The sequence below is a fragment of the Leptopilina heterotoma genome, unplaced genomic scaffold (assembly GCF_015476425.1).
Source record: "Leptopilina heterotoma isolate Lh14 unplaced genomic scaffold, ASM1547642v1 Lhet_169, whole genome shotgun sequence".
NCBI classification, from domain to species: Eukaryota; Metazoa; Arthropoda; class Insecta; order Hymenoptera; family Figitidae; genus Leptopilina; species Leptopilina heterotoma.
In genome coordinates, this window is record NW_025110885.1 from 403,164 (window position 1) to 429,911 (window position 26,748).

The following is a 26,748-nucleotide window of genomic DNA, read 5'->3' on the forward strand; positions in this document are numbered from 1 at the left end:
CGAATTCGTAAGAAAGTTGGTTGGAAGGTAAATGAAATCTTTTTTTAATTATTTTATTATTTCTTAATCAAAGAATAAATTATTTTTTTGTAGGTATTTAAATAATAATTGATTTAAAGAACCGTATTTAAAAGTTAGTGCGTATTTTATTTAAAGATTACAGAAGTTATTAATGAGAAAGGACATGTCGACCTTTTAAAATTCTTCTCATAATGATTTTTCTTCCCGAGAGAGTCGCCATTCTTGCTTTCCATCCGTGTTTTCGAATTCTCATAACTTCATTTGGACGTGGAAAATAATTTCTCACTTTATTTCTAATTGACATTACATTGCAGCCCCCATTTACTAATTGATTCGATAACGTTGGTGTGGCACTCACCGATGATACCACTTGCCTTCCCACCATCGATCTACAAAATTTATTATCTTTTAATTCAAAAACTTGTGGTATTTTTCTATTATAAATAATTTTTTTCCCCTTGCAAGTAGAGAATCAGTTTATTTAATTAATCAGTACTTACGGAAGAGCATTAAAAAGAGAAGTCGCTAGTCTTCCAAGCATTATTCTTCGCAATTCTCTATCGAATCTCTTTAAATTCTCCTTCAATTACGTAATGAAAGCAGTTTTTCTATATTTCTCAATTTTTTTATTATATTTTTACCCTTGTTTTTGTTATTCAAAACTTTAAAAGCCGCATATGAATTTTCGACAAATTTGAGGTTATGTTCATAGTGCTGTAACTTCACTTCCGGTTTGCGCACGCATGATCCTTTCCCGCCACAATTTAAATACTTTTTCTCTTCTTTTGAAGAAGTTCTATTTGTATATTATTATACAAACGCAAACATTTCTTATTTCGAAATTCGAAGACTAGAAAAATGTTAAAATTATGTTAACATGTATTCTGAAATTGATACTATTAATTAACAAATAAAAATAATTTAGTAATTGTTAATTACAGTGGCGCTGGCGGAAACAGTCAAGGATTTTTTGGGGGCAGGGGGCAAGTGTTTCCTCTTTCTTTCTCATATAATTTTCTTAGGGTGGGAGGGGGTTCCCCCTGGATCCGCCATTGTTTTTAGTAAAAATTATCAAGACGGCGTCGTTTTTTTACCTTCTGAAAAAGTTGGGATAAAATATTAAAAAGAGTGAAAGAGTTAGTGGAGAACGAGCAAGAATAATTTTTAATTAATTGGTCATAAATCTTTTTGAATTATTATACATTCTTTTGAACGATGGGTGGGGTTTAACAGATGAATATATTTGATCAGGCACCCGGTAAACTCTGTCAATATGACAGTTGACAAGGCACAGGATGTTCCTTTTCCGCCGAAGAGCTTCGATATATGGCACTCCCTCGCCATAGAATTGAGTTCAATCGCCTTTTCGTCGATTGAGCTGTATCTTCCAGCACACTCGCTATATAATTATATATACACCCGCTCACAATATTTTATTCATTTTATTATATGAAATACTTTCATCTACCTGCATTATTATATTGTATTTCATTGCAATCCGATATCTATCAAGTCGCATACACGCGTACAAATTATTTATTCGAGCTACAAATTTGTCAGTATTCCTGACATTTGAACCAAGGTTACTAATTATTACAATAATAGTAAAACTTGAACTAATTATCAACGTTCGAATCGTTCGAATTAATCAAAAAATGTTAATAATTCGGTTTGACAATTTTGAGGTTAGGTTTCTTTGTCAATTTTTATTTAAAAAACTAAATATTTTTCGTTTTTATAATTTTGAATCTTTTGTTGCAGAAGACGAGTATTTCACGATAAGATTGTGAGGGAAAAAGGAACAAGTATGGAGAAGAGAAAAAAATGGATCAAGTTGTTTGTCGTCGAGGAAGAAATATATATTGATGTGTCAATGACACTACTTGGTAATATGCTTTTAAAAGATTAATTGTACTTCTTGTGTACCGATATCTTAGAATGGCATCGGCCTCGTTTTAGTGCATATATTCATATAGGCCTCACAAAAATGTTAATGGCATTGCTTATACATATATACATCATGTCGCAATATCCGAGGGACGTGGCGTGACGCCTTCTTTATCGGGAAGTATAGTATCCCATTGTAGAGGAATTTTTTCCCTCCGTGGGGTGTATCGCAAGGATGATTCTCTAAACTCCGTTTAAACGTCAAACCTCCTTCTCTTTCACAGTTACATAAACAATTCACACTTCGCGAATTTATCATTTTATTATATCTCTCATTGTGTTTTTAAATTATTTTCTGGAATTTAAATTTATTAAATTATTTATTAGGATTTTTTCCGTATTTCAAATCATTATATAAAATTCAATTTCTATTTCGAATTATCCTATTTAATTTACAGGGTTGCCACAGGTCAGGGAAGTCAGAGAAAGTAGAATTTATTGGTCAGGAAAATAGGGGAAATGTCATGGAAAGTAGAATTATTGGTCAGGGAGTTTTATTAAAAGTACAATTTTCATAAATAGATAAACTTCAAAAGGTTTTACAGTTGAAAATTTATATAAAATTTCAATTTTGAATAAATTTAATTAGAAATTTTAAAGAACTTAGAATTTTGAAAAATTTTAATAATTCAAATTCTTCTGAAATTAGTTAAATTTTTTAATATATATTTAATTCATTTATTAAAAATAATGGACTTATGGAAGAGTTTTAGTTTAAAAGATCCTAAAAAAAATTTTTAAATTTAATTTATTTTGATAAGTTATTTATTTATGTATTTTAATAAATAAATTGTCGTAGATTTTTCTAATTAAAGTTAATTTGAATATAAATTTTAATTAAATTTTAAAAATAATAGAATTTTGAAAGGTTTTAAATTAAAATCTTTGAAAATTCGAATTTTCATACCTTTAAATAAAAATTCCGTATAGAATTAATTTTTTTGAGAAAGTTTAATTGAATTTTTAAAATTATTTGACCTTTTTATTTTTTAGTATAAATATTTATTTAAAGAATTTACAAATAATCGGAATTCCACGTAATATTGAATTTTAAACAAATGAATTTGAAAATTCTCAAGGAACTTTGTAAAAAATTATTAGAAAGAATTGATTTAGAGATGAAATTAAGTTGAAAATTCTAAAAAGTGATTATTGAACTCAGATGATAAAAATAATTTTGAAGCAGTTACAGGAACAATATTTTTATAATATAAAATAATAATCACTCTGTCATTTTTAATTATTGGAAAACATGAAGAAATTGATCACTCCGAGTCTTCGACTCGGAGTTATCGATTTCTTCTTGTTTTATCATTTCAAATTCTATTAAAAGTTATTGAATTTTAAAAGGTTTGAACTTGAATTTTTAAAAAATTTTAATTCCTATGGGAAAAAGTGAAAATTTTGTCTGAAAATCTGGGAAAAGTTAGGGAAAAACAAAATTAAATTTTTGTGACAATACTGATTTAAAATTAAATGTATATTTCAAATTACAAAATTACCTTTTTATTTTATTTTTATTCACCTTTTTATTTCAATATAAAAATTGTAAATTGAAAATATACAATCATAGATTTATATGTGTCATTAATGAGTTAATTTTTTTCGCAGGAAGGAAGAAGAGTCGCAGCGATGAGCGCGGTGGAAAAAATATGATGAAAGGACTTGAGGATAAAAAAACGTGTGGTGTTAAGTTAAAAAACCCTTTAGTTAAGGGGCTTAATGATCAGCGCCCAGTTAGAAGGCGTGAAAACAACATCGCGGTGTAATCACTCTCTTCGAATACAAGAGAAATCCAATAGTGTCTTCTTACTTCTCGCCATCTTCGGATCATGATAGGAGCCAAAGAGAGGACGCCAGTTTATACCCCCCTCACAAAAGGTAATTACTGTTATTTTATCGAAAACTGTAATGCTCTCGCTTAAAGCCGCTCTACTTATGCGTATTATCTTTCTAAAGTTTCTGTATGCCGTTCTTCGGGCAATCGTTTTTTTTCAAGCATCATTATAAAATTGCTTTGCCAAATGAAATGCCCCGCTCTCTTTCAAAAAAAAAAATTTATATATAAAATTTATTGCACGAATCAAAACTCTGCCCTTTTGCGTAAGTCACATGCATATAATGGGAGAAAATTTATCAAAATTATATCGTATTTATTAAGTTTTGTAAAGGTAAATATAAAGTTTATAAATTATATATGTTTTCAAATCTTTTTCTTTTTCGACATATACTTAAATCATGTTATGATTTTCTCATCGACTATATCAATATTCGTTTATATTTATTTGAATAAGGAAAAGATACTTTCTCTTGTGGATAAATTTAAGGTCTTTGGTAATTTTTCTTTTCTTCTCTTCTTTTTTTATAAGAAACCTTTTGTTATTTTATATATCTGAGAACGCGCTACCCCTTTAAGAGAAACTTGTAATTTGGATACTGACCCGTAATTTGGTTAAACTTCTTTTTTTATTATATAATCTTTGTTGGGCATACGATTTCTTGAGGAATACGATCTCTTTGGTAAATGGATCTTCTTCAATGAAGACTTTAACGATTTTATATTTCTTCCTTGGTAATAATGATCGCGTGACTGTATAATGAGTTAATTAATTATTATTCGATATTTGACGAATTTTATAGAGATATTCAATTATTCTCATGAATATGGGTTTTATTTACATCATCTATTTATTTCTATTTGTGACGCTTTGCCTTTCGTCGTCGACTTTTTTATAAACCAAAATTTTTTTTGAAAAATTGTCTGACTTGACATTTTTTTCTATACTTTAGAATTGAAGATCTCTGAAGCATAACGTTCTTCTTCTCCTTAAAAGTGGACAATATTGTCCCCCTTGACGTTCTTCTTCTACTTACAAATTGAAAATGTCTGACTGAACTGTCTTTTTCACTTAATTCATTGAGACTTTGTGTTCGATTTGATATTCTTTTTACACTTAAATACGAAAAATTAGGTTTCTGTTTCTTTTTCGTTTGTCAATATTTGTGTGTAAAATTCATTTTTTCACTATGAAGTATAAAGTAACTAAAAAAATATAAATAAAATAACTAAAAATCATAAATAATTGAAAAAGAGATCAAAATCAGTGCAGGATTGCCACAAAAATTTAATTTTAATTTTCCCTGATATTTCCCTGATTTGCAGAAAAATTTTTAATTTTTTCCTTACTTTAAAGAATATTCTGAATCACAGTCTAAAAATTATTAGAAACTTAAAAAAAATGTTCTAATAAATTTATTTACGAATTTATTTAATTGTAAAATTAGTCGAAAACATCAATAACTTCGTTTTTAAATAAATATTTAATAATTATTATTTTTCCATAGGAATTAAACTTGCTTAAAAAAATTAATTCTAAACAGAATTTTTAGTTAAAAGCATGCAAATTCTAATTTTCAAAGATTTTAATTTGAAACCTTTTCAAATTCAATTATTTCTAAAATTTAATTAAAATTCATATTCAAAATAATTTTTATTAGAAAATTTTCCGACAATTCAATTATTAAAATACATCAATAAACAACTTATTGAATAATTGAATGTTTTTAAAATTCAATTCAAATAATTTAAAGAAATTCAATTAAACTTTTTGAAAAAAATTAATTCTACAGAATTATTAGTTCAAAATATGAAAATTCGAATTTTCAAAGATTTTAATTTGAAACCTTTAAAAGATTCAATTATTTCCAAAAAATTCGTGCTATAATGCTTTTAGTATTCAATTATTATCTAAAATTCTACGAAAATTCAATTATTTAAATATAAAAATAAATATTTTATTGAATAATTGATTACTTCTTTAAATTAAATTTTCTTAAATAAATTTATCCTTTAAATTTCAAATAATTGAATTTCTTTTAACGAATTTTAATTAAATTTTTAAGAATAATTACATTTTTCGGGGAATTCGATTAAAATTGTATCAAAAATAATTAAAATTCTGCTATGAGTTTTATTATTTATGAAAATAATTAAATGTTTACGAAGAATTTTATTAAAATTTGTTTTAAGTAATTGAATTCTTTTGAGAAATTTTTTTTAGAATATTAGATATTGGAAATCATTGAATTGAAATAAATATTGGAAAATAATTCAAATTTTGACAAGAATTTTATTAAAATTTTTGAAAATAATTGAATTTCAGAGAAAAATAATTTTATTATTTATAAAGATAATTGAAATTTTGACGAGAATTTTATTACTTTTGAAAATTTTTGAATTTCTAAAAAGAATTTTATTATTTATAAAAATATTTGAATCCCTGTACAAAATTTTTATTATTTATGATAATAATGGAATTATTGCGAAGAAATTTAGAAAACATTGTAAATAGCTAAATTTCTGTGAAATTTTTATTATTTATGAAAATTTAATGTTTGTTTAAAATGTTATCAAAATTTTTTTTAATTAATTGAATTCTTTTGAAAAATGTTATTAAAATAGTAGATAATTGAAAATTTTTGAATAGTATAATTGAAATTTTGCTAAGAAATTTATTAAAATTTTTAATAATAATTGAATTTTTGCGAAGAATTTTATTACTTTTGAAAATAATTGAATTTCTGCAATGATTTATAACTTTTCCAAAATTCAACTTTTTTAGTATTTTTAACTAAAATTCTTATTAATTAAAAAATGTAACTAATTTCAGAAGTATTTGAATGATTAAAATTTTTGCAAAATCTGAGTTCATGAAAATTTCTAATTAAATTCATTCAAAATTGAAGTTTCATAGTTTATTAGGCAAACAAAAAAGACACAAAAATTCAGAATTTTCTTATAAATTCTAACAACTTAATTTTTTTTCCAGTACTTTTAATAAAAATCCCTGATTTTTCACTAAATTTCCTCACCTGTGGCAACCCTGAAGTGAATTGAAAATATAACTTTAATTTTAAAATTTGAATTGTTTGCAAATTGTTTCAAATTTGAATCGACATTCTTTTCCCATTGAAAATGTCATAATTTCCATTTATTCAAATTTCATTTATAAATTCAAGTTTCGAAATTACCATACAATTTTTTTTTTTATTGAAAGGACTTTCATTTTCAAATCAAAATTCACATGGGAGAAGTTTTTAAATTTGCGTAAAAAATTGACAAAGATCAAGAAAATATGGAAATTGAACAAGTTTATTGTAGTAAAGTAAAGTTAAATTGAAAGAATTTTTGTTAAAACGAAAAGAAATAAGAAGATTTTGGGTGAAATGGAAGAACATCTTCTGTACTTGCGCACTATATAGATATAGAAAATGTACATTACACCCTGGCTCTCCCACTTTTACTGCTATCACTGCAGTTACAACAGTCTTCGAGTGCACACGAACTCAGGGTAGCTCCGGATTAGGTCCAGTTTCCTCAAAGTTTCTCATATATAAAACTCATACTATTTTTACAAATAAAATAAAAAAAAATTATCTGTAGGTAACTAGAAAAAATATTTTTTTTTATACTTAAATTAATGTTATTAATTTTTTAAATACGGAATATTTTTGAAACAATGAAAATTTACTTGAAAGGGAAAATTTATTATTGAGAGTTGAAACAATGACGATTGTTAAGTATTTCAAAATCTTATTTATTCATTTATTATTGAAAAATGGTTACTTTTTCGGTAAATTTATAATTTTAATTGATTACAATGTGTCTTCTTGTGCTGAAAATTTTGCAGAAAACATATTTCGAATTTGTTTTTATTAAATCACAATTATTTGAAATAGTTTAGTTGAATTACATTTTGGCAATTATTTCATGCACTTATTGTTTAAAATTTATTTATTTAATATTCATTTATTATTATTTATTCAATATTTGTTTATATTATTATTTATTTAATATTAATTTATTTTTATTTATTCAATATTTATTTATTATTATTTATTCAATATTCATTTAATATTTATTTACTATTTATTTACTATTTATTTATAATTTTTTATGTCGAATCGAAATAATCGAATAAAAGTCAAGTTAATTGAAAATTAAACTGTAATCGAATTAATTTACGCAAGAGATTCAATTGTCTTGGTAAAAATATATTTTATTAAATTAACTCAATTTTGATCTATTTAAAGTGATTTAATAAAATTACACGACGTTTAATAAATATTTTTCTAAGTATATTTTTTCATTTTTATTATTCTATTTATTTATCCTTTTATTTATTCTTTTTATTTATTCTTTTATATATTCTTTTTATTTATCATTTTATTTATCATTTTATTTATTCGCATTTATTTATTCTTTTAGTAAATTTTCCCTTTTGAAGTACAATTTTCTTTCTTGTAAACTATTCAACAGTATAGAAAATCGAATAGAAAAATGTTACGTTCTATGCAGGAAATTTGTAGAATTTTTTTTTTTTTTGGTTATTAAATGAAGGACGTGTAATTACGATTAATTCGACTTTTAGTTTCGCTTTTCGTTAACAATTCCGTTGTGACAAGTTGCATTTTATAATGCATCTGCTCTTGGGATTTCATAGCCAATGGCTTTTTGAGTGTCAATGTCAGTGTCTCTCTTCTTATCTGCCTTTTAATATTATCAAAATTGAACTTGTGGATTATTGTTTTGTGTTTGTTAAATAGTGCTTTGTTTTTTTAAATGAAAAAAAATTACGAAAACAGTATAAACTATTTTTTTCAAATGGTGTATTTAAGAACATCAAGTTAAACATTTTGGTGAGTAAAAATAAAAACTCCGCACTGTAAAAAATTAATTAATTAAATTAAATTGTTTTATGAATATTAAAAATATTTTGTTATTTAACATTTTTCAATGCTTTAAAAGACTATTTAATTCTACATTTACTAAAGATAGAAATAAAATAAAAATTTTATTATTTGTGAACGAAAAAAGTGGTTTTGAAAATGTTTTTACTAACAACTTTTTTGTCGAACCTTTAAAAAATTTGGAATCATTTTTTTTAGAACACAATGTATTTCCTATTGAAATTTCTTGAAGTTAATATTGTCAAACCCACTTTTTTCCGTTCATAAATAATAAAATTTTTATTTTATTTTCATTTTTAGTACGTACAGAATTTGAAGATTTATACTTGTAAGTATACCAACACCTAATATTTTTAATAGCTTTTGAATGTCTTTTAAAAAATTGAAAAATATTTAAGCTTACGAAATCACATCGTGAACCAGCTATACTTTAGAAATTTAAATTTTATTTTTAATTATTTTAATTGTTATTCATTACTTTATAAAATTCTGAATATTAATGTAAAATCACAATTTTTGTTTAAGATGAAAAATTAACTGAAGAGAAATCATGGATTTTCTTAAAAGTTTGGGAAATAAGAAGCTTTCTTCATTCATCTTCATGGAAACGAAAAGATGTTCCCGAAAGAGGAGAAGAGGACGAAACCCATTTTACGTGCGGCAACTTTATTGTTGGTGAGTTTTTACATTTTAAAGTTTTATTTTGAATTTTACTAGTGAGGACAGAAAGTTCTTCAAATTGTATTTTTTTTTTATAGTAAAAACCAAGAAAAGTATTTTTTATTCATTAATAAAATAGTTCAGTGTTAAAATATTCATGTAATACTTTTAATGAGCTGAAATTTAACATTATAAAATTTAAAAAATTTAAAATAAACATTCACAGGCTTGCCAAAGGTCAGGAAATTAATTTCCAGGTACTGGAAAAAATTAAATTTGCAAATGAATGTAATAGAAAATTTTTTTGAGTATCTAGAGAGTGAATCAGAATATTCTTTAGGGTCAGGGAAAAAGTCAAAATTTTGTCTGGAAATCAAGGAAAAGTCAGGGATGAACAAAATTAAATTTTTGTTTCAACACTGATACAGAAACTACCTATAGTCAAGTAAATTATTAATGTCCCAAAATTTTTGAACGAAATATATTTTTTATTTAAATATTTTCAAAAATTACTGAAGTAATTTAAAATAAAAAATGAAGTAAATTAGGTAATTAAAAAAATTAATATTATGTTGTTAAGGATCATTAATTAAATTCAGTAAATTAAGTTCTTATTTAGTAACGATTAATTTTTTGTTTTAATTATAATTTATAAACAGTGACATTGATTTTGTTCGCGTATGATTAAGCACGTCTATAGTGAATTATAATAATATTGAGAAACGAAAAAATAAAAATAAAAGCGTAGACATCCGAGCAGAACAGACGAGTGTCATACACGTAGACTCCGTGTGCATTAATGCATTAAAGACCTTCTGTCCTGAAAAAGTACGAATCGTTTCAAATTTTTAATCCCTGTATTTGATTCGATTTGGCTTGAATTTGAAGCGAGAATTTCATTTCATAATCCAAAAGACATGTTTATTTTTCCGTTATGACTTTTATTTCAAAAAAATAAAATTAAAAGCAACCCAAAAAAAAGAGATTCATGAGAAGATAATTTTTATAATCCGATCCATAAATTTGAGTCACAGTATTTGAAGTTAATATTCGTGAAATTGGACTAAATTGAGGACCACCGATCAACATGAAATTATATACATATTTTGCATTATCTTTTTGAGCCCTTTGAGGTATATAATAACTTAAAAGGTTAAATCTTTTATTATCGAATTATTGTGTATTCGGTAAGTTACTTTTTATGTTGTTATCGGGTTGCATTCAGGGGATAAAAGACCCTTTCGATCGCGGATGAGTGATTGATCGATTGAGACTATAAGACGACATGCAAGTCGCTTGTGTTTGTGTTCACAATAATTTTTACACATGTTGCTTCACACCGATATAAAAAAGGATCTTAAGACACGATTATGTTTATAAAACAAAGAATTTTCTTTCTTTCTTTTCTTTCTTATTTGGAATCTGTGAAGTTATTTTTTTTATCAGGGGTGCCACAAATATTTAATTTTGTTTTTTCCCTGATTTCCAGACAAAATTTTGATTTTTTCCCTGAACCTAAAGAATATTCTGATTCACTCTCAAAATTATTAGGTAGTCAAACAAATTTTCTATTACATTTATTTACAAATTTTTATAATTGTAAAATTATTCGAAAACATCAATCATCATTCTTTTTTAAATAAAAAATATTTAATCATTATATTTCCATAAGAATTAAGATTTTCAAAAATTTTAAATTCAAACCTTTTAAAATTAATAACTTATCAAAATCCGAGTCTTCGACTCGGAGTGATCGATTTCTCCATCTTTTGTAATAAATTAAATTACTATAAAATTTTAAAACGAAAATTTAATTACTTACAAAAATCCTTCACAAGAATTAAATTATTTTTACAAATAGTAAAATTTTCTCAAAAGAATTCAATTATTTAAAAAAATTTAATAAAATTCGTTACAAGTATTCAATTATTTTTATAAATAATAAATCGATTATTCGGAAATTTATTTTTAAATCAATTTTTATTAGAAAATTCTACGAAAATTCAATTATTTTAATTCAAACCTAAATAATTTTTTCAATAAATGAATATTTATTAAAATTCAATTCTCATAAAAAATTTTATCAACAAATTTTTTAATAATTGAATTCTTTTGACGAATCTTAATCAAATTTTTAAGAATAATTACATTTTTCGAGGAATTCGATTAAAATTGTAATAAAAAATAATTAAAATCTTGCGATGAGTTTTATTGTTTATGAAAATAATTAAATTCCTGAGAACACTTTTATTGTTTATAAAAATAATTGAATTGTTGCGAAGAAATTTATAAAAAATTTGTAAATAATTCAAATCCTAAGAAAATTTTATTATTTATCAAAATAATAAAATGTTTGCGTTGAATTTTATTAAAATTTTTTAAAAATAATTGAATTTCGGGTAAGAATTTTATTATTTATAAAGATAATTGAAATTTTTACTTGGATTTGTTTTTATTTTCGGACATAATTGAATTTTGCAAAGAATTTTATTGAAATTTTTGAAAACAGTTGAATTCCTGGGAAGGAAACTCAAATTTTTATGAAACCTGCGTTAATATCATAGTTATTAAAAAAATAATAATAATAGATAATTTTAATAAAATTTAGAAACTTGATGAATGACTTTCGTGAAGTCTTTTTTTCGATATTTTAAATTAAATTATTAGGTCGAGTTGAAGTTTATTGAAAAAAAAAATTATAAATAGTCAAGAGCGGTAGCTACTCGAGCACTTAATTTTATGATAAGGGAAGATTACATGACAGACCATCGTTTCAAGACATTAAAGAATACTTGTATTTCCTGCTTCTATAAAAAAACTTTTCTCAATACTTTCCATGTCTATAAAACAAAAGCTATTAAATTTCAATTTACGAAAAAATTTACAAGCAATATTTTAACATTTATTCTATGTTATTTATTTTTAATATAATTGTCACTATTCTAATATATATTTATTTTATTTAAATTATTAATTTGTCGCAAAAAGAGATTACGTTAAATTTGAGAATTATTATTGAAAAATTTGCTATAGAAATAATTGATTCAACGGTCACAGTGATATCGCTCGTTGAATTAATTATTTTTATGGATGTCAATCATAAAAAGAGAGTGGTCTGAATTTCATACCTTTCAGTTTATAATCTTAAATCAAGGGACATTTACTGCTTGTGTATATATGCAACGAAACATAAGTTTCTCATTCCATTTTTTGTACGATTTTGAAAATTAGTTTGCAGGAAAACTTCTGTTCGTGTAAATAGATTTTTCAATTTTGAGAAATTGGGAAGAAACTAATACGTTTTTTGTCTCAATTTGATATCCTTAGAAAAACTGTGAATTCAATTTTGAGAAAAAGGGTAGAAGATGATATAAAGTAAAATTAAATTAATGTTATAATATAATAAGTAAATATTGTTAGCGTTTCATGGGAGAGATTAAATCTGATAAATTATAAGAATTATAAGCATTTGGTGGATGTAAGGAAGAGTTAAAGAATTTTTTTTGTTTTTTAAAAGCGAGAAATAAGAAGAAAAGGAAGGATTCACTTTGCTTGAACGATTAAGGTACACCTGTAATTATTAAAAGTTGTGTAGCTTCTCCGAAATTTACCGGAGGCTGCGGGGAGATATAAACGCACGAATACTTGTTCTATACGCACGCATCGGGAACGTGACTGCCCAAAGATTTATTTTATATGTTAATTTATTATGTTTACATTTTAGCTACCGGATAATTCAATTTCATTTCAATTATTACAATATTTCGTCAATATAACAAGATAGAAATTATATTTTATAGGAACATTGTAATTATTTTTTGCTTTTAGAGATTAGTGGAGAAATTCTTCTAAAAATTCAGAATGTTCAGAATATAGAGAGAAATTTAAAGAGAAGAGAACTTTAAAGAAGACTTGATGTGTTACAAGGGCCACAAGAGAACAAACTCTAAAGAGTCAGTGAACTTTTAAATTTTTCTGTTTCACATCATATGCACCGGTGACCGGTCGACTGATGACCAACCGACTCATTCAATCGCAGTTTGCTTCATGATTTCTCCAAACAATAGTCTTGATTATCGCCAAACCCAGTCTAGTATTTACTATTGCCTGACTGATTAATATTATTTTCAACGTCTAGTTCACAATTTACAACTTTACAAGGCGTCATAATTGCTTCTCAAGTATTTTATAATTGTTTATAATTACTCCGTTTAAAAGCAATTGTTTACAAAATTTTCTTAAGATTCTTATTCATTTTTTACTCTTTTCTTCAATTAAATTCTCTTCAAATTAGTCACTTTTCACTAGCAACAATTGAATTAATTAGTAGTACTGATAAATTTTTAGTCAAAAATTTCATTAAAAAATTAATAGTTATAATGTAAATTTTAATTCATGTTAAATGGCTAAAAAATTAATAGATTTATTCACGTCTGTCAAATATTTCACTGTAAAAAGAAAGGTTTTAGATAGGCCTGTGCGGTATTAAAAATCCATAACCGGTTTTCGGTTTTTGAAAAAACCGGTTCTTCAGTCGGTTTTCGGTATTAAAAAAAATACCGGTATTTTTTTTTAAACCGGTTTTTTAAGAAATACCGGTATTTTTTTCTAAACCGGTTTTTTTTAAATACCGGTATTTTTAAAAACACCGTTTTTTGAATACGAGTTTTTCAAATACCATTTTATTTAAAAAGAAAACTGGTTTAAGAAAATTTGGTTTATTACAAAAATCAGGTTGTTTTTCAAAAACAACATTTTTAATTGATCTGTTAAGTAAAAAAAAATCACTGTATGTCTAATAAAAACAAAAAAGATTAATCTTTCTCAATCATCTGTTTCTGTTCTGGCGTTATGTCACTTTTGCGCAGGCATAATGCGCAAGTCGGTTAGATTCAGTATTTCTTGAAAAACCGGTTTAAAAAGTAAAATCGGTATTTCTTGAAAAACCGGTCTAGAAAATAAAACCGGTATTTCTTGAAAAACCGGTTTAAAAAATAAAACCGGTTAAAAAAACAAAACCTTAAACCGGGAATACATAACCGGAAACCGGTTTCCAGTAATACCGAAAAAAAAACCGGTATACCGGTTTACCGCACAGGCCTAGTTTTAGAACTGTTCAGTAGTAAAATAAAATAAAATTTTATTTAATTTTTCGGTTATGAGATTAACAAACTCAAATAATAGAACCATGTCATTAGTTCTATTATTATTGGTGTTAAAAATAATGATGCGAAATGAAATAAAAAGGGGACGCATTGTATAACGAACGAAAAAAAAGAGAAATAAAATTGGAGTATTTAATTGATTTTTTTTTCACGGTCGAGGAAACAGTAATAATTTTGCATGACACGAGAAGTACATAAAAAATCAATAAATTAGAATTTTTTGAATATTTGAAACGTGATGATGCGTGAAGAAAAATGCCCCTGAATTCCATGCGGTTGGTATCGATATCGTAAATTGACTGACAGTGGGTCTAAATAAACCGATGGGCGTCTATTTGTTCGAACAATAATTTCCGGTATATAGGAAAGTATTTGGATTGTTTCCTGTATAACGATTATGGCTTCTAAAATAATTCACTATTGTGTAATTAATTCCCGCATTTTATAATTAGTTATTTAACACGTTAAAAATAAATGTAGAATATTATTTCAGGGATGACACAGGTCAGGGAATTCAGGGAAATCAAAGAAAATTCAGAGATTTTTAGTAAAAGTACTGGAAAAAATTCAATTTTAATAAACATTTAATTATTTGTTTATGAATTTAAATAATTGAATTTTCGTTAGAATTTTCTAATAAAAATTGATTTAAAAATTAATTTCCGAATTATCGATTTATTATTTATGAAAATAATTGAATTCTTGCAACGAATTTTATTCGACTCGGAGTGATCGATATCTTTATGTTTTGCAATAAAATTTTGATAAGTTATTAATTTTAAAAGGTTTGAATTTACGATTTTTGAAAATCTTCATTCCTATGGAAAAATAATAATGATTAAATATTTATTTAAAAAAAAAGTTATTGATGTTTTCGAATAATTTTACAATTACAGAAATTTCTAAATAAATGTAATAGAAAATTTTTTTGACTACCTAATAATTTTGAGAGTGAATCAGAATATTCATTAGGGTCAGGGAAAAAGTTAAAATTTTGTCTGTAAATCAGGGAAAAGTCAGGGAAGAACAAAATTAAATTTTTGTGGCAAACCTGTATTTGAATCCAATAAGGGAAAAATTAGTGAAGAAAAAATCTTTACCAATTTTTCTTTCTTCACAAATCAGATATAGAAAAAAATTTCACTAAACTTAAAATTCTTTTTACGCACACTGTTATTAATTGTAACTTAACATAATTTATTATTTGTAAACGATATGTGATTATATTTTATGCTTGAGAAATCTGATGAGAGGAGACCGGTTTTTAATATAATTAGATAATAAAGCGGTGTATATTTTTTTTGTGCACAGAATTTGTAATTTCAGAGAAACCTTCAGTTATTTTAAAGGTTTTGAAGGAAACGTGCACGAAAGATGTATCATTTTATCGTTAATTATTTATGTGAATGTTTGGAGTAATTTTAATATGAGGAAAATTTGTTTTTTAGGTTACTGATGATGATTATGAGCCGAAAATTTCCAACAGTTTATTGTACACGAGGGAATGATGTTTATTTAAATGTGAGTATTTAATTGCTGTTTAGAAAAAAAAGTTAAACATTAATTCTAATTTTGATGATTTTATTTTCAGAGCAATGACGTGTCTCAAAAATCTTTCTCTGGATTCGTTCGAAATAACAGAATTGGTGGTAATTGGGGCTCTTGGGGTCCTTGGAGTGAATGTTCCAGACCTTGTGGAACTGGCGTGCAATCACAAGTCCGAGAATGTGTTCCATTTGTTGGGTAATTATTTCAATTGGTTCTAATATTGAAAAAAAATTAAAGAAAGAAATAAACATTATCCTTTTTGTTTCATCTTTTGAAAAATTCAAATGAAATTGATGAAAAATTATTTGTCACTAATTAAAATATTAAAAAGCGAAGCGCGTCATATTTGAATATTAAAAATATCGAAAAAGCTATACACAGTTCGATACGAGAGGAAAAAAATTGAAAAAGTATTGAAAAAATGCAATTATTAAAATTATAATGTCAAAGTCATTTAATAATGAAGATTAATGATTCTGAGTATTTATAAAATAGATGTCATCACTTTTGTTAATTCGCTTTTATCTCTTGTAGAAAGCAATTACGGAAGAGGTACATTATGGGCCATAACGATACAATCAGCGCCCGTCCCAGTTGTGTCGGGATATACAAGCGATACCACATCTGCAATACCCAGGTAAATCCAATTCACACTTGGACAATTATAAATAGTTTTTTGTCTTTTTTTCAACTGCCAATAAACATAAATAAGTCCTTAACTATTAACGACACGGTTCATTATTTTTCTGATTGACAATCATTCTATATTATTCTTTTAGAATTGTCCTAATTTTTATCCAGACGTGAGGACTCATCGGTGCTCAAAATATAATGGAAAATTATACAAAGGACGAATTTTTGCCTGGGAACCATTTCTTGATGGTGAATATTTTGTGCTTGAATTTTAAAAATTATTTATCCGTAAATTATCAAAATTATTTATTCTAATATTATCAAAATTTGCAAAAAAAGGGGATAAATACTAAACAAAATTGTTTTTAATGTTTTAGAAAAATGGGGGTGTAAATAATTAAGAAATTGATTCAAGTCGTTTTAAGTCATTTAAGTTTTTTAAATAATTTTAGTTCGATTGTAATTTTTCTAGCGCCTAATTCTTGTGCTCTAAATTGTCGCGCGATTGGAGAACGATTTTATGCGACTTTCGAGCATTCAGTTCCGGATGGAACTCATTGTCGTCCGAACTTTCTTTTGCCGACGTTTCCTATTTTTAAGGCGAAAAATACTGATCAGTGGTTATGCGTCGCTGGACATTGTAAGGTAAACTAATAATAAATTATTAATTCAGGGTTGCCAAAGGTCAGGGCTATCAGGGAATTTAGGGAAAAGTCGGGGAAAGTTTAATTAGTTAGGGAAATCAGTAAACAGTCAGGGATTTCTATTAAAAGTGCTGTACAAAATTAAACTATTAGAATTCATAAGAAAATTCTGCTTTTTGATGTATTTTTTGTTTTCCTCATAGACTATGGAATTACCATGAATTCTAATGTAAAACCTTCAATTTTTTCTATTTATGACAATAATTTCTTTTTAAATAATTTAATTCTTGAAGAACTATCGTAAAATTATTACTTAGAAATTATTTAATGAATTATTTTACTTAAATATACCTAAATTAATTGAAATTTACAAGAATTTTAAAAGAAATTTACAACTTCAAAAGGTTTTAAATTCAAATTTAAGAAAATTTCAATTTTAAATGAATTTAATTAATGAACTTAGATTTTTCAAAAATTTTAATAATTCAAAATCTTTTGAAATTAGTTACATTTTTTAATATATATTTAATTAATTATTAAAAATAATAGATTTATAGAAGAGTTTTAGTTAAAAACAATTAAAAAATTAAATTTTTGAGTAGTTACAAATGATTGCAGAAATTCATCCAAAATTCAATTTTCAAAAATTTTCCTCTATTTATTTTAGTTATTTTATTTATATTCTTTACTTACTTTATTTATAATTTTATAAATTTTATTTACAGTTCTCAATTTTTGAAATTTGAAGAGTTATATATTTTTTACAGTCCGTGGGTTGCGATGGAATTATAGATTCTGGTTTAGTTATTAATTCTTGTGGAATTTGTGGCGTTGATGATAAAGATTGTGAATGGTTCGAAGGTTCTTTTGTTGAACCAACTCTATCGAAAGGATACCATTTTGTTGTTCAAATTCCAAAGGGTGCAATGTCCATAAATATTTCTGAACTGCGTGCCAGTGAAAATTTGATAGGTTAGTTCATTGATTTGTCTTTCATTTCTTTTAATATAAAAAATGAAAGTATTTTACATTTTACTTTATAGTTTGTAGGAATAAATTTGAATTTTTTGTTAACAGCTTTAAAAGACGAAAATGGCGAGTATATTACAAATGGTCCTTGGTCTTTAAGTCCGAGTGGTATTTACAATGTGGCCGGTTCCCCTTTAATATACGAAAGAGGAAACGAGAATCAAGTTGAGTATATTCAAACCACCGGCCCCTTGAATGAATCCTTACGTGTAGAGGTAAATACTCTTTTATTTTTTATATTTTTTTGTATTTTTTATTTTGTAATAATTGTAAAAATTATTTAATTTTTAGCTTTGGATCCATCATCAAAATCCAGGAATTGTGTATAAATACACTTTGTCGAAAACAATTCCGGAAAATATTGTTATCACTTCACCGCCTCCCATCGACCTTCCAGGTATATTTTTAATTAATATCTTTAATTCATTGGCAATATAACCATGTCGTTGTTTAGTGAACAACAATTATCTTCTACAGACGATAAAAACTAATGTTTCAGGTTCACTGAGTCTCAATGAAATTCCCCATCCGACTGTCGAGGGAATTTTCGAAACTACAACTGAAAGGTCCATTGAGTATTAAAAGTTAATTAACGAACTAAATAACAGTAAATAATTTTATTTAGTAGTTCTCGTAGAATTTGTAATATTTTCATAACTAATTGAGTAATAAAATTTAGTATTAGTTTTAAAAGTTAATTAACGAATTAAATAACAATAAATAATTTTATTTATCTGTTCTCGTGGATCTTGTAATATTTTATAATATTTAATAACTAATTTGTAGGATACGCAGTTCTCCGTTAATAATTCCGACGCAGCAGGACAATGAAATTGATAAAAAAACGAAACAATTAAACGTCATTGGGACAAGTATTCCGCCAACAACATCAATGGCGGGCGATCAACCGAATTCAAAAGTAAAAAGAAGGAGGAGAAAATTTATTTGGAAAATTTCCAACTTTTCCTCGTGCTCGAAACCTTGCGGAGGAGGTAAATATTTTAAAATGAATTTAAAATAATTTAAAAGTAATAAGATTTGGAATATATCGTCATTTTTATATTTAGGTTTTCAAAGAGCAATTTTTCGATGTTTTCGAAGAATCACGGATGAAATTGTTGACGAACGGAAATGTCGAAATATCACAAAACCTGTTGGACCTTCTGCGAGATGTAATGATCGACCTTGTGCTGCTAGGTAATGTCATTTAATTAATTTCCAATTATAATAAGTCTTGAATTGAATAGTAAAATTATACTGATAATCCTTGGAATCAAAATCTAATTACTTAAAATAATTGTAAAAAAAATTTATTAGATGGAGAGCAGAATCGTGGACTGAGTGCTCAGTAACTTGTGGGTCTGGAGTTCGAACAAGAAAAGTGGAATGTGTTCAGAAATTAAATTCCCGATTGACAGTTCGTGTCGCTGCTGGAACTTGTATTCAACCACCCGATTTGGGAACGTGGGAAGTTTGTAAATTGCCACCTTGTCAAATTGATGAACCAGAGATAAGACACATGGATCCAGTGCATCCTAGATGGGAAGTTGGATTATGGAGTCCAGTAAGATTAAAATTGATTTCACGTTAATTTTTCTATTTGTGACGCACTCTGAAGAAAGGAGCAGAAAATTTTGAATGAAAAATGTCAATTTTGAATGAATTTAATAATTAGAAATTTTAAAGAAAATTTAAGGTTTTTTAAAAAATTTAATAATTCAAATTCTTCAGAATATATTAAAATTTTTTAATATTATATTTAATTAATTATTCAAAATGATAGATTTATAGAAGAATTTTAATTAAAAATACTATAGAAAAAATTGCATTTTTGAAAAGTTAGAAATGATTGCAGAAATTTAATTATTTTAAAAAGTAATAAAATTCTTCGCAGAAATTCAATTATGTTCAAAATTTTTTTTCAATTCTTGTCAAAATTTCAATTATCTTTATAAATAATAAAATTACTTTCCGAAATTCAATTATATTCAAAAATTTTAATCACATTTCTCGAACGGGTTCAATTATTTTTAAAAATTGTAATAAATTGTTTTTCAAAAATTCAATCATTCTCAAAAGTTTTGATAAAATCCTTTGTAAATTTTAACTCTTGAATAACTTTCTCAAAATCATTCAAAATAATTGATTTAAAGGCGAATTTTAGTTAAAAATTTAGAAACTAATTGGATTTAAGAGAAGTTGTAGTAATTTTTATAAATAATTAAATTTCAGATTGTCTCAAATTTAAATATTTTAAAATTTTAAGAAAATTCTTCGATATTTTTCAAAAGTAATGAAATTCTTCGCAAAAATTCAATTATGTTCAAAATTTTTTTAAATTCTAGTTAAAATTTCAATTATCTTTATAAATAATAAAATTCTTCCCCGAAATTTAATTATTTTCAAAAGTAATAAAATCCCTGTCAAATGTTTTTAACATTACCTTTCTTTAGACAGCGTCTTATTTTATGATTCTTCGTTACAATTGTTAATAATTTTTCTTTATTTTTACAGTGTTCGGTGACTTGTGGCCAAGGGACTCGAATTCGAAATGTTACGTGTATAACCAGCAATGAACCATGTTTATCATCAAATAAACCACAATTCGAAGAATTTTGTGAAGCTCCCTCTTGTCCTACATTTCCGGAACTGAAAGCTTTTTGGCTCTTTTCTGAATGGTCGTCAAAGGTACTTGTTTCGTATAGTAAAGGAAGGCAATAATTAAATTTTGTTAAAACAATTAAGACATATTAAACTTCGTTTCAGTGTTCAACAGACTGTGGATCGGGAGTTGAGACGAGACGAATTATTTGCAGTCATGAAAATAAAACTCTTTGTAATTCTACATTGAAACCTCTTGAGGAAAGACAGTGTTTTGGAAATACGTGCAGTAAAACCTTATGGTTCACAGGCCCTTGGACAGCGGTTAGTATTTTTAATTTACTTTCATTTATTTTTTACTTTTATTATTAATTATCAATTTAATTTGTTTATTTCTTCATCATAATTGAAAATTTACTATAGTGAATTATTATTTAGTGATTTTAATTATTTTATTCAGAAATCGACTGTTTCGAATATATTAATGGAATTATTTTTTGAAAATAAATTACAGTGCTCAGCAACATGTGGCGTTGGAATTCGAAAACGAGATGTAGTTTGTGCTTCAAAAATTAGAGACGAATTAACTCTATCATCCGACAGCGCGTGTGATTTTGAGAAACCACTTCAAGAGGAAATATGTACAATGAGTCCTTGTTCTGCCGAATGGTTCACTTCGGACTGGACGGAGGTTAATTATATTTTTAGTTTTTATTCACACTTTATTTTACATTTATTTGTGATTCGCTCCTTGCGCTCCCAATGAAAGGTACCTAAGAAGTAAACGAATTGTAGGTTATATTTATGTTAGATTTATCTTAATTAAAAGTTAATTTTTAATTATCTAGACTTGAAACCAGTTTTTATTGAATATTTTTGTGTAACAAAGACTTGAATATCAATATTTTGTAATAGTAATTGATTCTCTTTCTTTATTTTTACTACAAAAGTTATAAACATAACCTACAAATTTTTGCTTCTTAGGTACGTTTTTTGGAAGAAATTAATTGTTACTTAAAAAACTATTCAGCCTCATTATTTATTTAAAGAAAGACAATTATTATTATTATTATCTTATTATTAAAACATTTTTTTCTATTACAGTGTACCGTGACCTGTGGAAGTGGTGTTCGAACGCGTGCAGTTCGTTGTATTTCCAATGAAAATGACATAAATGATTGTATAGAATCAGAAAAACCTCGAGATAAGCATCTTTGCATTGGCGAATTTTGTAGAAAGTCGGAATTTTCCACTGAGAATCCAATTAAAAGTAAGATTATTTTATTTATAAATTAATGAATTAATTATAAACATTGCTAACTGAATACTTTTGTTAATTTAAATAAATTGTGACAGGTGGGAATGCTGTTGGAAATTGCACAGATGAATATCCGTATTGTGAGTTAGTGTTAAAGGCTGATTTGTGTCGCATTAAATACTATAATCACTCATGTTGTGGCTGCCATTCATAATTAATTCGAAATAAAATTATTCAAGTAAGAAATTTTTACAATAAAAAAATGTTATCTTTATAACAACAATTAATTGTATTTACTTTTACGATCAAAAGAAATAATTCCTAAAATTCTTCATTTTTTTTATTTTTCAGTCATTTATTTAAGAATCGGCTACGCACAAGACATTTTTTTTAATAGTTCTCACTATTATTTAAAAAATATTTTTCTGTGATACGTTACCGTTTGAAGATTGCAGACACCGGCATATTCATCGTAGGTAAGTGAAATTATTTAAAACATTTATAATTTAGTATACATTAACTTTATTACTATTATTATCAAGAAAATAATATTACTAAAAAATTAAAAATTTAGTTAATTAACTTAATTAAATTAAATTAAATTTAAATTTCTACATTACCGACGAAAGGTTAGTTATAGAAATCGATGCTTAATTGCCAACAAAAATTTTATTATACTTTTTAATTAATAACAATAATAGTTCTAGTAATAATCAAATAATAATCGATTGAATGCAACATTGATAATTACTAAATATCCTAAATATTCGAATTTACAATTTTTTTTAAATAGTATTAATACATATATTAAAATTATCGTTTACGAATTTTAAAGCATATTCTTAATAATTATTAAAAATAAATAGAATAAGTAAAGAAAATACTAAAAATTTAGCAATAAACTTTTAAAAATTTTCCAATTTTGCCGCCAAAAAAAATGATGTCGCCAAAATGGAAGTTTCGTAATTTAACCTATTTCCAGTCTCAGTATTTCAAAATTCTTTATAAATAATTAGGTTTTTTTAAATTTGTTTTTTAGAATACTCGGAATTTTGAAAATAGAGTAAAAAGAAAATTTACATTTAAAAAGTGTTTTTGAATGTACGACGTGAAGGCAGCTGCAGATCGCGAAGAAGTCAGTTGGTTCGATATTTCGCCGCCAGATGGTTAATGTCGCTGAAGTGCATGTAAGTCTGATTGTGCAGTTTCCCTGAAGCCGCTCACGCGTTCGTTTGTTCGTGAGTTCGTCGTGTTTATTGCCCCATTAATTGTTTTGTCCCCGAAAATATATAGCTCGTGATCATCTTCCTCGTTCGGGAATCATAACCCTTTGTCGTTGAATCTTTCATTGAAGTTGCTTTGGTGATTGAACACACGAGGATGGCGTTCAATGGAGATGGTCCTCATTCGAAAAGACAGCGGTTGGAGGAATCCGGACACAGGGTAAGTGTTGATGAAAATATTTCACTAGGAGATAATTGATGTTTTCACAAGTAATGTTATTACATGTGATGATTAATTGTATGGATGTTTACGACAACGCAACATTGCACGCCATCATTTTTTCACTCATGAACAGTTTGCGCTCCTGCAGCACACGCCGCGCGGTTCAAACTGAGCAGTGCATAGTCGCCATTTATCCCTTCGCTGTTCACTATCAATCTACTGATATCTCGTTTGACTTGTACAAAAAATATCCTAGCGTTTAATGTTTAAAAGAATTTATTGCTTTATCTTTGGTGTTGATGACAAATTTAGTGTCGAGTTTCATATCGTACACAATCAGTGCGCGTTTTTCTTGTCCCGACAACCTGTTATCTGCGAGGTGGTCGCGTCAAATATTGATTATTTCGTGAAGCCGGCTGCGGCCGACGCCGCTGAGATCGTTGGTTCTCTTTGGACGTTGGTGCATATTTCGAAAAAAACAAAGAGTTGTAAAAAACGATTCGTTCGCCGTACCATCTCGGTGTCAATGACCTCTTTACAAGGGAATTCGTCTTGAGTTTCTTTTTCCACTGATCTTAACCTTTAGCTATGGTATGGCAGGATCTAGCTTCGCTTCCAACAAAGATAGAGTAAGTGCTGTTTTAACAATAACGTACAATTATTTTTCATATTCGCTAATAACTGGTCATTAAACTAGTAAAGAAAAGTGGACTGTTAGTTGCATTTTTGTAACTAACAATTTTCAATAAGTCTTTTGTCCTCGAAAAGGGAGTGTTCGTTTTTTTGTTGTGACATAACCTATATCGTTTACTCCATTTTTGTTTGTTTTTTTTCTTTTGTCAGGAATATAAAGTCTATTCCAAGTTCCGTTGTTCTGTTTTTTTCTCTTTGTGATTTATTACTGTTAGTGTGTGATGCTGATCCATAAGTTAGTTTTTTAGTTTAGAAAATCTGACGATAATTAATGTTGATTAAAGAACTTGTTAGTGAACCTGTTACATTTCGAGGTGGTGAAATGTATTACTAATTAGTAAAGTTTGCGATTAATTAAGAAACTTATTCGATATAACTATTTACAGTTAATTAATCAATGAAAGTTCAATTTGATTGGTGATATTTATAATTAGTATAACGACGTCAACAGTAAATTTCTAACTATTCTGCACAGCGTAAAATTGGTTTAAAAAATATTTTAAGTTCAATGCGATTAATTTCGGTGACATAGTTTCTATCTTTAGTTAAATATCGACTTTGCAAGTTCTCTAAGTTTGCATATACGTAAATATACACAACCAATGCAGATACTAAACTCTTGAGAGTTTGTTCATTTCCGGAAAAATATTTTTGTTGATTTTACAAATTGGACTCGTATAAACTTATAATCACTCCAATCAGGAAAATTAGATGAATTTTTGTTTACTAATTTACTTTTTATAATTCCCTTGTAAAAAGATACTTTCGCCTTTAATAATTTTGGATTATTTTTATAATTTACTTTTATTTACTTTTATTTACTTTGGGGATTAATTGCAGTGAGAGATTAAAAACATTTCGCCTAAATAATTCTGTACGATTATTTAAAAGTTTTGCTATGTTTGATTTAATTGCTAATGAATTTATATCAATTTTCTGCTCGAAAAGTAATCAAATATATTCTGTTTATTTAAGCAATTTGCAGTTTCACAACAGTTTTGAATAAACGAGATGATATAATATGAAATACCTCTCGAATTCATGTGGACAAACATTTAATATATAATCTCTGAATTGCAGCCATTTCACATTTGAAGTAAAGATCACGTATTTTTTTGGTATAAATAAATGCAAAAAAGGTTGAAATTTTAGTAAAGAGGTGAATATTAATTAATTAAATTATGATAAGCAAAAAAAAAAATTGACTTGTATATTCGTCAAAGAGTATTTTGCGAATGAAGAGCAATTCGGTTTCATAGTTTGATTAAATGTACTCAAGGGTTAAAGAGATAGCGTCTCGGTTCAAGACACATCTTGAAAGCCATTGTTCTTCAAAGAGAAAATCTGAGGAGATTATACTAGAGTTCGCGAGAAATTGAATTGTCTGTCTGATTGAGATTACAGTTCCGACTTTAATATTGTTCGGTTAACAGAGCTTGATGGAATCTGGATTGCTTTACCAAACTTGACAATATTTCTACTTCTTTTTGGTCATTCATTAACGTTTTTTGTCTCTTCGATTAAGTATTTTTTACTTCTTCAAAAAAAAGTTCTGTCGAGTTTTTCCGTTTTCGGAATTTTTAATGCGCCTAGTTCTGAACTTCTTCTGAATTTCTTTTCAAAGCAAAATTTATTGCAGTAATAATACGATGCGTATTATTGGAGGAAGGTGCCGGAAATTGAAGTCAAGCGACCTTCTACAAAAAAAAGTATTTTTAACAGGGTTGCCAAAGGTCAGGAATAATTCAAATTCTTCTGAAATTAGTTCAATTTTTTAATTTATATTTAATTATTTATTAAAAATAATGTAATAAGACATTTTTTTGAGTATATAATAATTTTTAGAGTGAATTAGAATATTCTTTAGGGTCAAAAAAAAAGTGGAAATTTTGTCTGGAAATTAGGGAAAAAAAATTAAATTTTTGTGCAACCCTATTAATGATATTAGAAATAATTATATTCAAATATTCAGAACTCGTGGATCATAATTTTTATTGATCTTGACTGATTGTCGTGCTTTCTATTGTCATCATTGTCATCATCTCTTGTTAAAATCATTAGTTTTAGAAAATTGTGGTTGGTTTCTTTCTGTAATCTTCCATAGAACGAATAATATTTTCATTTAAGGAACTCAGAAATGTCAGTATTGAAAAGTATGAAAAGATTTATGAGCCAATAGAAGGAATGAGCAGGTCAAAATTTTATGATTGCGGCGAAAGGTAATTTTATTATGTACTATATATATTCTTAGCATCGACCTTGATGGAAATCTTTTGCCTATTGTAATGAGTTATTATTCCCTCAAACCGCAAGAGATAATAAATTGCGCATTTAAGTAAATAACAATTTATCA

The 26,748-nt window shown here is 26.3% G+C and overlaps 3 protein-coding genes across 5 annotated transcripts in view; 2 read left to right on the forward strand and 1 right to left on the reverse strand.

Annotated features, from left to right (window-relative positions):
* The first annotated feature begins 3 nt into the window (after nucleotides 1–3).
* LOC122499542 (thrombospondin type-1 domain-containing protein 4) lies at nucleotides 4–22,539 on the forward strand. The gene is made up of 21 exons (XM_043607959.1): nucleotides 4–27; nucleotides 1,783–1,907; nucleotides 3,580–3,849; nucleotides 9,244–9,393; nucleotides 15,992–16,064; nucleotides 16,135–16,286; nucleotides 16,626–16,728; nucleotides 16,871–16,973; nucleotides 17,197–17,369; nucleotides 18,136–18,340; nucleotides 18,446–18,612; nucleotides 18,689–18,794; nucleotides 18,897–18,963; nucleotides 19,184–19,389; nucleotides 19,465–19,594; nucleotides 19,715–19,961; nucleotides 20,912–21,085; nucleotides 21,164–21,322; nucleotides 21,513–21,689; nucleotides 22,103–22,268; nucleotides 22,355–22,539. Exons 4-21 carry the CDS (start codon nucleotides 9,269–9,271, stop codon nucleotides 22,468–22,470), a joined length of 2,649 nt encoding a protein of 882 aa, XP_043463894.1. The 5' UTR covers nucleotides 4–27; nucleotides 1,783–1,907; nucleotides 3,580–3,849; nucleotides 9,244–9,268; the 3' UTR covers nucleotides 22,471–22,539.
* Nucleotides 127–744, reverse strand: LOC122499545 (39S ribosomal protein L34, mitochondrial). The gene is made up of 2 exons (XM_043607964.1): nucleotides 522–744; nucleotides 127–410 (listed from the first exon to the last, which is right to left on the reverse strand). The coding sequence occupies exons 1-2, from the start codon at nucleotides 560–562 to the stop codon at nucleotides 170–172; spliced, it is 282 nt and encodes a 93-aa protein (XP_043463899.1). The 5' UTR covers nucleotides 563–744; the 3' UTR covers nucleotides 127–169.
* Nucleotides 22,540–23,431: 892 nt separating the features above from the next.
* Nucleotides 23,432–26,748, forward strand: part of LOC122499543 (heterogeneous nuclear ribonucleoprotein L) — a 185,108-nt gene continuing 181,791 nt past the window's right edge. Inside the window, exon 1 of one of the 3 annotated variants that reach the window (XM_043607961.1) lies at nucleotides 23,432–23,699. In XM_043607961.1, coding sequence (XP_043463896.1) covers nucleotides 23,637–23,699 — 63 coding nt within the window. In that variant the 5' untranslated portion in view covers nucleotides 23,432–23,636. Of the gene's footprint in view, nucleotides 23,700–23,918; nucleotides 24,332–26,748 lie in introns of those variants that run through there. The other 2 variants (XM_043607960.1, XM_043607962.1) reach the window with 2 other exon arrangements.